Source organism: Rhinolophus sinicus, chromosome 16 (assembly GCF_057876585.1).
Source record: "Rhinolophus sinicus isolate RSI-liver-muscle chromosome 16, RSI-T2T, whole genome shotgun sequence".
Taxonomy (NCBI): domain Eukaryota; kingdom Metazoa; phylum Chordata; class Mammalia; order Chiroptera; family Rhinolophidae; genus Rhinolophus; species Rhinolophus sinicus.
In genome coordinates, this window is record NC_142516.1 from 33,969,798 (window position 1) to 33,985,340 (window position 15,543).

Sequence of the window (15,543 nt, forward strand, 5' to 3'; positions counted from 1 at the left end):
GCCGCTTCCAGTGGCTTTTCAGTAACAGAGTTCCAAACACTGGCCTACCTTGGCTCATGCTGCATACAGACTTTCCTAAAATCTCCCAAAGGTTCACAAAACGCAAACAAGCAGCATCTGGCTTCAGCAGGTCCTATACCTCTGCCTGAGCAGCCCTAAGCCTGGCATTAGCAACAGCTAGCCTTAGTTTGTGGCTTAGCCTCTCAAGGCCCCACCAAGCACAGGTGGCAGCCATCTCTGGATTGCTTTGTGTCTCGTGCCAGGTGGCCCTGGGCAGGGCAGAGACTGTGGCTGAATTTGGCCTGCAGTCGGTCCCCTCCCAGGAAGCCCTGGGGCTGGCAGACCCAGTGGCCAGCTTTGGACTGGGCTGGAGCATCACTCGGCCACCTCCAAGGATGACACACCCAATGGGCAGACTGGGCAGGCACCAGAGCCCCACTAAAGTGAGCCCTGCTCTGTAGGGTCAGCCCCTGCACAACAACTTCTCCACTGTAGTCACAGCCAGTCCTCACAACCAATCAGCCTGAGGGTCAATCCCTCCTGCTGATATGCAAACAGCAATCAAGTCTCAATTGCAACTGGAGGGCACAACCCACACGAGGGACATACCTAGAGCACCTGGTTCTGGTGACCAGGGAGACTGCACCACTGGGTCTCACAGGACACCTACTACACAAGGCCACTCTACTAAGACCAGGAGGCATAGCAGCCTATGCAGAAACAAACACAGGGAGGCAGCCAAAATGCGGAGACAAAGAAACATTTCCCAAATAAAAGAACAGAACAAAGCTCCAGAAAAAAAAACTGAACAAACTGGAGACAAGCAATCTACCAGATGCAGAGTTCCATACACTGGTTATAAGGATGCTCAATCATCTCAGGGAGATAAGAAACATAAAAATGGAGATAGAAAACATAAAAAGAACCAGCCAGAAATAAAGAATACAATAACTGAAATGAAGACTACATTAGAGGGAATCAACAGTAGATTAGATGAAGCAGAGGATCGAATCAGCGATTTAGAAGATAAAGTAGCAGAAAACACCCAATCAGAACAGCAAAAAGAAAAATAATTCAAAAAAATGAGGCTAGTTTAAGGGGCCTCTGGGGTAATATCAACCGTACCAACATTCGCATCAAGGCTCAGAAGGAGAAGAGAGAGCAAGGAATTGAGAACCTATTTGAAGAAATAATGGTGGCTCAGGTGGTTGGAGCTCTGTGCTCCTAACGCTGACGTCACTGGTTAGATTCCCACATGGGCCAGTGAGCTGCGCCCTCTACAGCTAAGATTGTGAATAACAGCTCTCTCTGGAGCTGGGCTGCTGTGAACAGCCTGAGGTTGGCGTGTGCTGCTGCAGGCTGCTGTGTGCTGCCGCGAGATGCTGTGTGCTGCCATGGGCTACTGTGAGCCGTCATGAGTGGCCGGTTGCCTGCATGAGTGATGGGCAGACAGCGTGAGTGGCTGGCAGCCATTGTGAGTGGCCAGCAGCCGGTGAGAGCTGCCGTGAGCTGCTATGAGTGGCCAACCGATGACTGGCGACTGACTGCTTCAGCGGGTGGAGCTCAAGGTTCACAATACCAGCATGGGCCAGGGAGCTGTGTCCTACACAACTAGACTGAGAAACAATGGCTTGAACCAGAGTGGGGGGAGGCGGAAAAATAAATAAATAAAAGAAATAATGGCTGAATACTTTCCTAATCTGACAAAGGAAATAGATGTAAAAGCCCAGAAAGCACAGAGAGTCCCAAAGAAGATGAACCCAAACAGGCCCACACCAAGACACATCATAATTAAAATGCCAAAGGTTAAAGACAGTGAAAATCTTAAGAGCAGCAAAAGAAAACCAATAACTCACCTACAAGGGAGCTCCCATAAGACAATCAGCTGATTTCTCAACAGAAACTTTGCAGGCCAGAAGGGATTGGCAAGAAATATTCAAAGTGATGAAAAGCAAGGACGTACAACCAAGATTATGCTACCTAGCAAAGCTATCATTTAGAATCGAAGGACAAAGACCTTCCCAGACAAGAAAAAACTAAAGGAATTCCTAACCACCAAATCAGTGTTACAAAGAATGTTAGAAGGACTTCTTTAAGACAAATATATTTATATGGTGCCAAGAAAATGTATACACATTTGAAGAAAGGTAAAAACTGTATTAATTGTGATACTCAATATATACCAATAACAAAAGATGAATACAAGTCATGTTTGACTTCTGCAATTACAAGAGGTGCTCAAAGTGCTTACCATCAGTGTTCAGACACTTCTTTTATCTCCCCCCCTTTCTTCCGCCTCCTCCCCCCTACTCTGGTTCAAGATGTTGTTTCTCAGTCTAGTTGTGTAGGACACATAATATGCATGCTGGTATTATGAGCCTTGCACTCACACCCCCACCCCGCCCGAGGCAGTTGGTCGCCAGTCATTGGTTGGCCGCTCGTAGCAGCTCACGGAAGCTTTCACCGGCTGCTGGCCATGCACGCTGGCCCCCGGCCACTCACGCTGGCTGCCAGCCACTCACACTGGTCGCTGGCCACTCATGGCAACACACAGTAGCCCACGGCAGCACACAGCAGCTTACGTCAACCTCCAGCTGCTCACGGCAGCCCAGGTCCAGGGAGAGATGTTGTTCAGAATCTTAGCTGTAGAGGGCGCAGCTCACTGGCCCATGTAGGAATCGAATCAGTGACCTCGGCAGGCGTTAGGAGCCCGGTGCTCCAACCACCTGAGCCACCAGGCTGGCCCTGTCCAGACATTTCTGATTACAGCGAACTACTACCTGAGCGTAGATACCGTCTCTTAAAATGTGTATACTTTTTTTGGCACTCCTGGTGTATATGAATAATAAAATGGCAATAACTACATATCTATCAATAATTACTTTCAATGTCAATGGATTAAATGCTCCAATCAAAAGATAGGGTAGTTGATAAGAAAACAAAACCCTTTCATATGCTACCTACAAGAGACTCACTTCAGATCAAAAGACACACATAGACTGAAAGTAAAGATATGGGAAAAAGATATTTTGAAAATGGAAAAAAACCAAAAAACAACAACAACAGAAAAGCTGTGGTAGCAATACGTATACCAGACAAAATAGACTTTAAAACAAAGGCTATAACAAGAGACAAAGGACCCAGTAATCCCACTTCTGGGTATTTATCTGAAGAAACCCAAGATGCTACTTCAAGGGGATGTGTGCATCCATATGTTCATTACAGCATTGTTTATAATGGCAGTGGGATCTGAAAGAGAGAGAAAGAGAGAGAGGGGAGAGAGAGAGAGAGAGAGAGAGAGAGAGAGAGAGAGAGAGAGAGAGAGAGAGAAATCTGTCCAAATCTATGATCTGGAATTTTCATAAATCTCATTGGGTATGAAAATTATGCCCCAGGAGTCCTTGAGCTGAATTGAACCAGCCACTCATCAACTGGCTTATGGCTTCCCCTCAAGGAAGAAATTTTATCTGTTGCTCAGCACTTACCTCTCAGTATTAGTATTTTCATTCATCTTTCTTCTGGTTAGTTTTCCACATCTGGAAGAATCTGGAAGTAGATTCTAGATAAAATGCAGTTCAGAATGGCTGGTTTATTAGCAAGTCTCACCATGTGTAATAACATCCTTCAGCCAATGCGTAGAGAAACTTGGGTCACAGGGCTCAGTGACAGAAGATTCTCTCAAGGACGATGTACCCTTTGGACCAAAAGATCCACCCCAGGTACAATCGACACAGAGACACAGCAGGTCTCATGGGGAGGCTATTTCTCTTGGTCGCTTAGTAACCTTGGTTCAGAGCTGTCTTCCCTTGCTGAACTCTCAAATTTCTGTCAAGGTAACTTGTTAGCAGGGCCCGGGCTTCTCTGAAAGGACTGTTAGGATGTAAACACTACTCTATCTTATATCCCTCGGAATTTAGTTCTTTAGAACTTCTCTGGGGTCCTGTGGTTCCAGAGAATGCTGTCTTTCTGACCAGAAGGAACTGAAAGGAGAAAACCTTCAAAATGTATTCCCTTCTCCCGGGAGCTAATGTCATGTTCTCTCAGGAAGCACAGCTCTGCTCTCTGTGGTCACTTGTCTAAAAGAAAGTCCATTCGGGGATTTGCAAGACTGAAGAAAGTAACAGATGCTGGAAAGATATGAGACGCTGATGTAAGAATGTCACACTGTAAGGTTCACAAATCTTACATTGAGAATTTTTATAAAAGTTTATTTAAGCCAAACAGAGGATACATCTGGAAGCAAGATCACAACAGACTGAGAAAACACAAGGTCTGACAATTAAGTTCGTGAACTCATTGCAACAATGTTGTTAACCTTTTTTGATATAGGAGGGATTATTCATTATGAATTTGTACCAAATGGACAGTTAACCAAGTTTACTGTTTGGAAGTGCTGAAAAGGCAATGTGAAAAAGTTAGACGACCTGAACTTTTCGCCAACAATTCATGGCTCTTGCATCACAACAATGCACCAGCTCACACGGCACTGTGAGTTTTCAGCCAGTAAACAAATAACTGTATTGGAACACGCTCCCTACTCACCTAAGCTGGCCCCCGATGACTTCTTTCTTTACCTGAAGATAAAGGAAATATTGAAAGGAAGACATTTTGATGACATTCAGGACATTAAGGGTAATATGACGACAGCTCTGATGGCCATTCCAGAAAGAGTTCCAAAATTGCTTTGAAGGGTGGACCATGCGCTGGTATCGGTGCATAACTCCCCAAAGGGAGTACTTCAAACGTGGCCATAGTGAATTCAGCACTGAAGTATGTAGCACTTTTAGGATGAGTTCACGAATTTAAGTTTTTCGACCTCGTACTTCTTAGAATGACAGTTTGCAATTTCTTTTATGCATTTGAAGTTAAGGAAGGAACATCAGGTAGAGTACATGAAGGTGGGAGAAAGCAAGGTTGAGGATTGGATTATGGGATAGTTTGTTACAGGATTATGTGCTCCCTTGAGGGTGGTTATGATTCCAGTGGGATCTGAAAGAGGATTAGTCTGGTATTTCAAAGGCGTGTTAACCTCGATGCACAAGAATAACAGACAGGGCTGGTTTAAAAACCTTTCACTACAGATGTTACAGGCCTGGGGAGTGGTTTTCCACCATGATCTGCCCACGTAGGAATCAGATCACCCTTTAAGGTTCCTTTCCACAGAACCCCCCTTTTCACCCACAGACCAATGTATTCTCTGGACAATGATGGGCCAAATGTAGTTGTATCATTTTAGGGAATCCTGTAGTTGTAATTGTAAACCCCTTCTTGCATAAAAGACTGCCAGAATTCATACCCAGAGTTCTGCTTCAGCTTTGAATGTGTGGAATCTAAATTTTGGAACCAATCAGAACTCCCAGAAATGCCCTTCAGCCCATGCCCCAGAAGTTCTGGGTCCCTGGGACAAATCCATATGGAGCACTCAGGCACCCAGGGCAGCCCAGGTTGGGACTTTGTACTAAGCGGCAGCTGCAGCCCAGAAGGAATAAGAAACACATTGGCCAAGCACTTCTCACAGCAACTCTAAGCAAACGGGTCCCATGAAAGGCTTTTCTTTCTGGCTCCTAAGAACTTGCCCCTTTTGATTCTCATTGTGGCCACAGCTGAGCTGTTGTCTGGTTTCTTCCCTCCTGCAGGAGGTAGAGCCAGCTACCCAGGGTGGGCTTTTGTCAGACAGTTTCAGCCTGACCCGTTTATGGCACTGGAGTCTCCAACAGGCCCCCTGAATGCCTCCCACAGCATTTCCCAGGATTGGACAGTGAGCTCAGTGGTCCTTAAGCTCTTCTAATTTGGGTTGTAATGATTCCCAAGATGGTTTCAACACTTCAGGAACCCAGGTGGGCCCGTAACCTTATAAATAGGTGCCTGTCCCAGCACCTGCAAAAAACGCAAGGCTATAACAAGTACTTTGGACGACTATTCCAGTACTTTGCATTTATCCTCCCTCTGTGCCTTCCTCCTGTTAACACAACTCCCTTCATTGCGGAGAAGTGGTCCTTTCTCAACATTCACCCAGGGTCACTGGGCCAGGCCCATCATGTAACTCTAGTTCCCAGGGATGGCTCAGTGACCCAAACTGGACCAGTCAGAATCCTTCTCTGGGATTTTACACAGATGTTGCCAGAGGCAAATACCTTGCCTCCGGGTTCTAGCTCCTGGTGCTATATCCCTGTGAAGTGAAGTAGGAGAGAATGAAGTTGGCATACAGGAGGGAGTTGACACAAGAAAAGGTGGTTCCACTCTTCTAAGGTAACTACAATTTCAATTTGTGTTATCCTGTCTAGGCATGTCTATGTGTAGCTTTTAGTTTAATTTCATTAATATTTCTTTTTTCTAAAAGTAAATTACGTTTTATTGTGGACAATTTGGGCAAAACAGAAATGAACTGTTTCTACCAACACAGAGAAAATAAACCATTGTTACCACTTCAGTCTTTTCTCTTCCAATTTTTTTTTCTTTGCCCACTTTTTTAAAAAAGCAGTCTTGAGATTTTACTAAATATAGGTTTTGTCACTTAAAGATTTTGTGTCTTATAGCTACTACGCCAGTCAAAACTAGAGTTTCTAGCTGATGGACTGGGCCAGTGTGGTCTACATTTAAAGGAGGGCAGGAAGTTATGCACATTTTGCAGTAGGTTTTCTCATGTTCCTGCAGGGTACCATTCCCTCCACCGTTGTGCAGAAATAGAAGGCTTCCTATGTTTCCCCATTGCTGAGACTAAATGATTTCATTTGGTATTTCGGTTTACCCAAGGAAAATGGAAGGAGCCTCTTTTCTTTAAAATGAGAACAAATGTGAAAATCGCCTGGGCTCTTTTCTTCTTCCCCAAACCATGATCAATTTTAGTAATAATTAAGCATCTACATAAACTGGGATGTTTTCCATACCTGGGGGTTTAGGTTTAATGGTTTTCTGAATTTCAGATTGGTCTGTTCCACCATGTGTGGTATTGGTGAGTAAAAACAAAGCAAAAAAAAAAATAATAATTTGTTTTGAATTAAAGACAAACGAATGCAACAAGCAACAGTTTATTTTTTTTTAAAAAAGGAAAAAACAACAAAAAGAAAAAACAAACAACTTTTTACTACATCTTATAGATTAAGAAAAAATACTTGTATTAATATATATGTATATACATACTGCATATATATATATACATATGATATAACATTAAAATTACATGCTTCTCAGGACAGAAGAATTAGGATATGTTCCCTCATATGAATTTAAAACTCTATCACAATTTAAAAGCACTGCAAGATTAAACTTGCTTCCTTATTTTCTTTTTTAGACTTCAAGTACAAGAAATTATCAAACCAGGATCTAAATGTGGAAAACCATCTGCTATGCACAAATGACAACGGACTGCCACAAATCATGAGTCAGGGTTTTTGTGAATTCTCATACAGATCTTCATAACCCTACAACTGTGTCAACCTTCTACCTGAGATGAGAGGGAATGATAAAGCGTGACAGTCTGTAGTTTCCATGTGGACGTTCACATTGACGTTTAAACAAAAGCTAACGAACACATGTCTTATCGTAGCAACAACACTGGCCATGAAATCACTCTAGAGGAGGATTCCTTTCTCCCCTTTCCTCGCCAAATAAAACAAAAACATTGCCGGAAAAAACAAACAAAACAAAACACCAAAAACCAACTTAGGGTGAAGCACCTCTGGCGATGATCAGCATAGAGCAAGGGACAGAGAGGGAGCGTTTCCTTCCCAACAGACAGCTCCTGGCTGACTTGGATGATGGCAAACACAACCTCATCTGCAAAAGGCACTCACATATTGTCTATTTATAAATCATACAGTGGGAGTCCATACATGAGGGGTTTTCCTACAAATATAAAAAAGATAAGCTGAGGACATGGTATAACAAAGAAAAGAATATAAGAAATGCACATTTTTGATAAATGTGCGCTTTTTATTTAAAGGACAATCAATATGGTAGTTAAAATTTTTTCATTGAAAAGTTAGGAATTCCAGTGAAATTATCAGTAAGAAGCAAAGTACTAGAGGCTGAGAGATGGAGTCCAGAACACGGAGAGGAGGGGCGCTACCTTTTCAAATGGCCAAAGGAAAGGATACGGTTGGTTCTTAAACTAGAAAGACCATTCACTCACAATGTAATGTGTGAGAGGGAAGGATGGAGTAGCAGAGACAGGTGAAGCCGGAGGGAGGGTGGTCATAGAAAGGGATGCCCTCGGACTCTCTGATGGGAAAGATGGGCTGCATCCCCCTTGCTTCTGCAGTCCGAAGAGATCCTGCCCAAGCCAAGGCTGCCTTCACCGTGACACGACTGAGCTAATGGAATTATAAGATGTGCCACTGTTGCAGCTTGAGGCGTAGGCTTCCTGGCCATTGCCATCGAGGTTGATTTTGAACACAGAGGATGCCTTCAGTAGAAAGTCTGCTGCGTCCCGACGTCCTAGCTCCCGTAGTTTGGACATGAGGATGCCGACTGTACTTTCGGGGTAGGAGGTCCATTCCCGGAGCAGAGCATGGATTGGGCTCGGGAGGAACTCCTTGGGAGCCCCGTTATTAGTGTTGTACTTTGCCACAAGGTCGGGGAGGCCCAGGTTCATGGCGAGAAGGCACCAGTCCTTCCCCATGGGATCGGGCGGGTCCAGCAGGCGACTAAGTTTCCTCCGGGTCAGGAGGTTCAGATCTGACGCATGGATGTCCATCCCCAGGCTGGCCTGTGAGTAGATGTCATGACAGCCGAAGCACATGATGCTGCTGAAGCTTTCCTTGTACCCACCCATGGTGTTAGTCAGCGAGGTCTCCTTAAGGGCCTGTGCCCGGAAGAAGTCCCGAGGCTGGTAGATCATGACAGGCTCGTGGTGCTCCCTCAGCTGCTGGGGGCTCAGGTAATGCTTCACGGTCAACAGCCCCGGCAGTGTGGTGGCCATGACGTTCTCGATGGTGCTGCACACCGAGTCTAGCAGGAGGCAGCACTTGATCTTCTCCGTCTCCAGCCCGCGCACCTGGACCTCGATGCCCTGGCCGTGGTTGACGAGGAGCACCAGCAGCTCGGCCCCGCGGTTGGCTATCTTGCAGCCGCTCACCCACAGGCGGATGTCCGCATCTCCCTCGGCGCTCTGTTGGTGGATCCACCGGCACAGGTTCACTTGGACCTTGTGAAAGATGCCGCACGGGAAGGGGGTGAGGTGCTCCACGGGGACGATGCGCACGCCGCCATAGACCATCACATCGTCCTCCTCGTCTGTCCAGGAGCGGTGCAAGTTGTCTGTCTTGATCAGGGCGGGGATGTCCACCATGGTCCCGCTGCTCAGGTCCCGGGCGCAGATGTCCATAGCATCTAGGATCTGCAGCAGCTCCTCCACGTCGCTGTCGGGTACTAGGCGCTGCACGTCCTCCATGGTGTAGCGGCCCCGGTAATGGTGCAAGGCCCGTGGGGTCTCCACAGAGAGCAGCTTTCCTAGGACATTGGTGCAGAGCCAGCGAGGGTCCAGGAGCAGCACGTCCTGGACTGTTTCACTCTGCATGATGTTGATCTGCCAGAGGGGACAACAGGAGGTCACACATAGGAACCTAAATGAACACAGGCACCAGCTGCTCAGAGAACAAAAGGGACCGAGCAGTGACAATATCTGAGCAGATGTTGCAAGGAATGACCCAGATCATTCAGATAGCTGGATCTCACAAAAATCAATTACTAAGCCAAAAAACCAGCTTGAGAAGGTCATAAGAGAGATTTTGCAGGCCTTGGAGTCTTAAAAATGGTCAATGTAATGAAAACCAAAAAAAAAAACAAAAAAAAAAACGGTGAGCGATGGCAGCTGGCTAAATGGAATGAATGATTTTTGACTGGATTCTGTCCCAAAATAAATACATACATAAATAAAAACAGCTATAAAAGAAATTATTGGCACATAAGTGGCAAACATTTGAATAGGACTACATATTCAATAATAGTATTATATCAATGCTATGTGTCCAGAATATGACAATGAATTATATTGTGGTTATGAGGGAAAATATCTTTCTCTTTAAGAGGTATAGGCTAAATTATTTAGGGGTGAACTGTCACAATGTTTGCAAAGTAAATAAGTAAATAAATAGAAGAGAGAGGGATAAAAGCAAATGTAGCAAAATTTAAACGATTGGTTAATTTAGGTTAGAGAGGATTTGTTGTACGATTCTTGCAACTTCTCTGAAGGCTTGCAATTTTTCAAAAAGAGATTTAGAATGCTATACTGTAAATTTGTAACACATGTACATAAAAGAGTTCTGGAACGACATGCCGCCGTGACAGTGACTGGCCCTGGAGAGGAGGAAAGAGGACTGAGACTAGAAGTGATGGTTTATTTCTTTAAAAAGCAAAATTCAGAAAGAAAAAAAAAACTGTGAGAAGAAATAGGAAGCAACTTTCCTCTCTATGGAACACTTACCCCCTCCTCTCTTCCCTCGTTGTTCTGGGCTATTTCTACAAATAATGGTGATCCAAGGGGGACTCTGTTCTCATGTGGAGGCCGAGACTCTGGACCTGTTTGGTCCATTTTTCTGCCCATAGTCAGAGTCTGGTTTAAATCTTTGAGATGCCTTCTGTATATAATTCTGTTAGATTGAAAATTCCTGGAGGGTAGAGACTTTGGGTCTAAGATGGCGGGGTAGGAAGACCCTGAACTCACTGCCTCACAAGAACACATCAAATTTACACTTACGGAGCAACTCCCCCTAAAGAACTGAGGGCTGACTGAACAGCTTCTACACAACAAAAGCGAGAGAAACCACATAGAAAAATGGGTAGGAGAGACGAAGATATAGTACCGTGGGAACCCTACTCCCAAGGCACTGACCTGCAGTAGGCGGGGACACTGCAAGGCCTACACATAGAACCTGGGCACAGCAAAATCCAGTGGTTTAAAGAGCACCTAGACTACATGTGAAGGAAATCCATTTACTAATCCTAGAGCATCTGCCAAACGGGAGGGAACTGTGGGAATTCTCTCCAGTGTCGGAGGCCCTCCCCTTGATCACATAAGCAGGAGCACAATACAGGTGCTCTAGCCAGCCCTCCAAGGCCGGCAAAGTGCGTACCAGGTTGCAGGCCTATACTAGCTTCTTGGCCAGGGACTCCCAATGTCCCATACTCACTCCAACTCCAACTCCTAGCCCCCATTCGGCTTATCCTAGGGACTTCCTGTAAACCATACCTGCTTCAGCAATAGCTCAAACCAGCCTGCCAAGGTGGTTCTGGCTTGGCTTTCCCCGTGGACTCCCCATGGTCCAAGCCTGCTCCAGCTCCAGCTCTAAGCCTCAGCAAGCCTTGCTTCCAGGACTACCCTCAGCCTAAGCCAGCTCCAGCTATAACTTCAGCCAGCCCATCAAGGCAGCCCCAGCAAGGCTTGCCCCAGGACGCTATAGGACTTGTTCCTGCTCCTGATCCAACCACCCTGCCAAGGAGGCCTCAGTGTGGCTTGTCTGTGGGTCTCCTGGTGGCCTATGCCCACTCCATCTCCAGGCCCAGCTGGCCTGCCACAGACATCTGGCACATGCAGTCTACAAAGGGGAGCTCCTATACAAGGCCACTCCTTCAAGACCAGGAGAAGTTGTTATTTCACTTAGTTTATAGAAACAAACACAGAGAGACAGCCAAAATGAGGGGACAGAAAAATATTTTCTAAATGAAAGCCAGAACATAACCCCAGAACAAAACTAAATGAAACAGAGACAAGCAATCTGCCAGATAAAGAGTTCGAAACACTGGTTATAAGGATGCTCAATGAACCACGGAGAAGAATAGATGAATTCAGAGAGAATTTCAACAGAGATACAAAGTACAAAAAAAGAAACAATCAGAATTGAAGAATGCAGTAACTGAAATGAAAAAATACATTAGAGGAAGTAAGTTAATGCAGAAGAATTAGTCAGCAAGGTTGAAGACAAGGTAGTGGAAATCACCCAATTGGAGCAGCAAAAAGAAAAAAGAATTAAAAAAAATGAGGGTAGTTTAAGGGACCTCTGGGACAACATCATGTGGACCAACATTCTAATCACAGGGGTCCCAGAAGGAGAGACAGAAAGGGATAGAAAACCCGTTTAAAGAAATAATGGCTGAAAAATTCCCCAACCTGGTGAAGGAAACAGACACCCAAGTCCAGGAAGCATAGACAGTCCCAAACAGATGAACATTAAGAGGCCCACTGTAAAACACATCATAATAAAAAATGCCAAAAGTTAAAGAGAGAATCTTAAAAGCAGCTAGTATCATGTAAGGGATCCCCCATAAAACTATAAACTGATTTTTCAGGAGAAAATGTTCAAGCCAGAAGGAATTGGCATCATATATTCAAAGTGATGAAAGGAAAAACCCATAGTGAAGAATACTTTACCCCAGCAAGGTTATCACTCAGAATTGAAGGTAAGATAAACAGTTTCCCACACAAGCAAAAGCTAACAGAGTTCATCAATACTAAACTGGCATTAAAAGAAATGTTAAAGGGACTTCTTTAAGTGGAAAAGAAAATGCCAAAACTGAAAATAAAAAAAACATAGGAAAGAAAAAAAAAATCTCACTGATAAAGACAAACATTTAGTAACTGTAGTGGGTCAACCAATTATAAAGGTAGTATGAAGGTTAAAAGACAGTAGTTAGAGCATGTGTAACTACAGTAATGAATTAAGGGACACACACACGCACACACAAGATGTAAAATATGTCAAAAACATAAATGGGGTGGGTGAGTAAAAAAACGTAATGCTTTTAGAATGTGTCCAAAATTAAACAACCATCAACTTAAAATAGACTGCTATAAACATAGCTTGTTATATATGAATCTTACGGTAACCACAAACCAAAAACCTATTATAAATATGTAAAAAAAAAAAAAGAAAGGAATCCAAATCGATCACTAAGAAAGTCATCAATGTACAAGAACAGAGCAACAAAAGAAGAATGGAACAGAGAACTAAAACTAAAAAAACAACCAGAAAACAATTAATAAAACAGCAACAAATACATACCTATCCACAATTACTTTAAATGTAAATGGACTAAATGCTTCAATCAAAGACATAGGAGGGCTGAATGGATGAAAAACAAGACCTCTGCTTATGTTCTCTAGAAGAGAGTCACTTCAGATCAAAAGACACACAGAGTAAAAATGAAGGGATGGAAAGATATTGCATGTAAATGGAAATGAAAAGACAATCTGGAGTAGCAATACTTACATCAGACAAAATAGACTTTAAAACAGACTGTAACAAGAGACAAAGATGGACATTACATAACAACAAAGGGATCAATCCAACAAGAGAATATAACACTTGTAAATATCTACACACTGAATATAGGAGTATCTAAATAGATAAAACAAATATTAACAGACATAAAGAGAGAGATTGACAGTATTACAATAATAGCAGGGGGACTTTAAAACCTGCTTACATCAATGGATAGATCATACCGACAGAAAATCAACAAAGAAACAGTGGCCTTAAATGACACATTAGATTAGATGGACAGATATTTCCAGAACATTCCACCCGAAATCAACAGAATACACATTCTTTTCAAATGCACAGGGAACATTTTCCAGGATAGACCACATGTTAGGCCATAAAACAAATCTTGGGAAACTTAAGAAGACTGAAATCACATCAAACGTATTCTCTAATCACAGCAGTATGAAACTAGAAATCAATTACAAGAAGAAAACTAGAAAAAAACCATAAACACGTGGAAGCTAAACAACATGGTATTACACAATCACTAGGTTAATGATGAAATCAAGGAGGAAGTAAAAAACATGTTGAAACAAATGGAAACACAATAATCTGAAATCTTTGGGACACAGCTGTAGTAAGAGAGAAATGTATTATGAAACAAGAAAAATCTCAAATAAACTATCTAAACTTACACCTAAAGGAACTAGAAAAAAAAAAAAACAAAGCCCAAAGTGAGTAGAGGGATGGAAATAATAAAGAGCATAGAAATAAATGAAACAGAGACTAAAAAAATAATAGAAAAGATCAATGAAACTAAGAGCTGGTTCTTTGAAAAGATAAACAAAATAGATAAACCTTTCGCCAGATTCATCAAGAAAAAAAAGAGAGCACTCAAATAAATAAAATCAGAAGAGAAGTGAACGCACACCACAGTAATACAAAAGACTGTAAGAGAATAGCATGAGTAGTTACACAGAGTTGATAACCTAGAAGAAATCGATAAATTCCTAGAAACAACATATAATCTTCCAAGAGTGAATTTCAGTTTTAGTAATCTGTCTGTTCAGATTTTGTTTCTTCCTGATTCAATCAGTAACCAAAAAACTCTGACAACTAAAATTCCACGACTAGATGGCTTCATAAGTGAATTCTACCAAGCATCCAAAGAAGAATTAATACCTATCCTTCTCATACGATTCCCAAAAACTGAAAGGGAAAGCTCCCAAAATCATTCTATGAGGTTACTAGTATTACCCCAATACCTCCCAGACCTGCCTGGACTCAAGGAACCCTTACCTCGCCGGCACTATGGAGCTGCTGGGCTATGCACCTGAGGTCTTCCTCGCTGGCCAAGGGGTTCAGCTGGTCCTGCACATCATACACGAACTGCTGCAGCGACATCAGCTGGTTGGGCCCATTAAGCTTCCTCCAGGAAGGTAGCGTGGAGATGATTTTCTCACACAGGTGAGTCATCAGAGGGCAGACCTAGAACATGCAGGATGGGACAGGTCAATTTACAGCTGTGGGGACTCAGGAGGTGCCTGGATAGGTCGTCATCGGAACCATTTTTGAAATATTATTTCAATTTAGGCTAATTTTGGTAATTGGCTTGAAGTAGTTTTTTTAATCTTTTAACTTGGTTAAGTAAATCAGTCTATGTTACAGACTCTTATACTCAACACACCTTCCAAACGAAAAACCACAGCAGCCACACACTACACTGCATCATTCTCGGATCATAGTTTTTATTGCAGCTTAATTCCACACCCTATTCAAAAAAACAAAATTCCCAGGGGATAAAGGCAGTTAATTTGGTAAGTCCCAACTGCCTGACCTCAGGAGTTGGGGGCGTGTGTGTGAAGCAGACATCATGCCGCACCCCAGCTCAAGGACTCCCAGGAGCCCAGACCTAATCCAATGGGAGGGGAGGCGCTGGGAACCCTTCTCAGACCACTGTTCCTGATCATTACCCATTGGTTTCTGTGACCAGGTTCTTGCAAGGCCCCACCAGACTACTCCCCACCCTTTGGCTATACCAGAGTGGGGCCCCATCAGAAAGCAAGGGCCAGGCTTCATGAGAGGAGAGGGTTCCTGAAAATTCCAAAAGCATGCCTGGAAGTGGAGCCTGGTGTTGGAAGAGCAGCACTGGTCAGCCTGGCGGGGGAGGGAGAGGCACATTCTCCTTGTTTATTCTCAGGCTTGGGCAGCAGGAACATCCCAGAAGGCATTTTAGCATTTTGCCATCGAAATGTTTGCACCTTTTTCACACCAATTTCAGAGAGCTTTTTGAATATTATGGATAATAATCTTTTATGTGTCAAATCCATTGAGAATATTTTCC

General features: G+C 43.5%; 1 protein-coding gene across 4 annotated transcripts in view; it reads right to left on the bottom strand.

The window, feature by feature from the left end:
- Positions 1 to 7,278: 7,278 nt before the first annotated feature.
- DAPK1 (death associated protein kinase 1) overlaps positions 7,279 to 15,543 on the bottom strand; it is a 168,171-nt gene continuing 159,906 nt past the window's right edge. For 3 of the 4 annotated variants that reach the window (XM_019734045.3, XM_019734028.3, XM_019734036.3), the window contains exons 25-26: positions 14,499 to 14,687; positions 8,147 to 9,526 (exon numbers count right to left, since the gene is read on the bottom strand). In XM_019734045.3, the coding sequence (XP_019589604.3) occupies positions 8,294 to 9,526; positions 14,499 to 14,687 (1,422 nt within the window). In that variant the 3' untranslated portion in view covers positions 8,147 to 8,293. Of the gene's footprint in view, positions 9,527 to 14,498; positions 14,688 to 15,543 lie in introns of all 4 variants that reach the window. The other variant, XM_019734018.3, reaches the window with a different exon arrangement.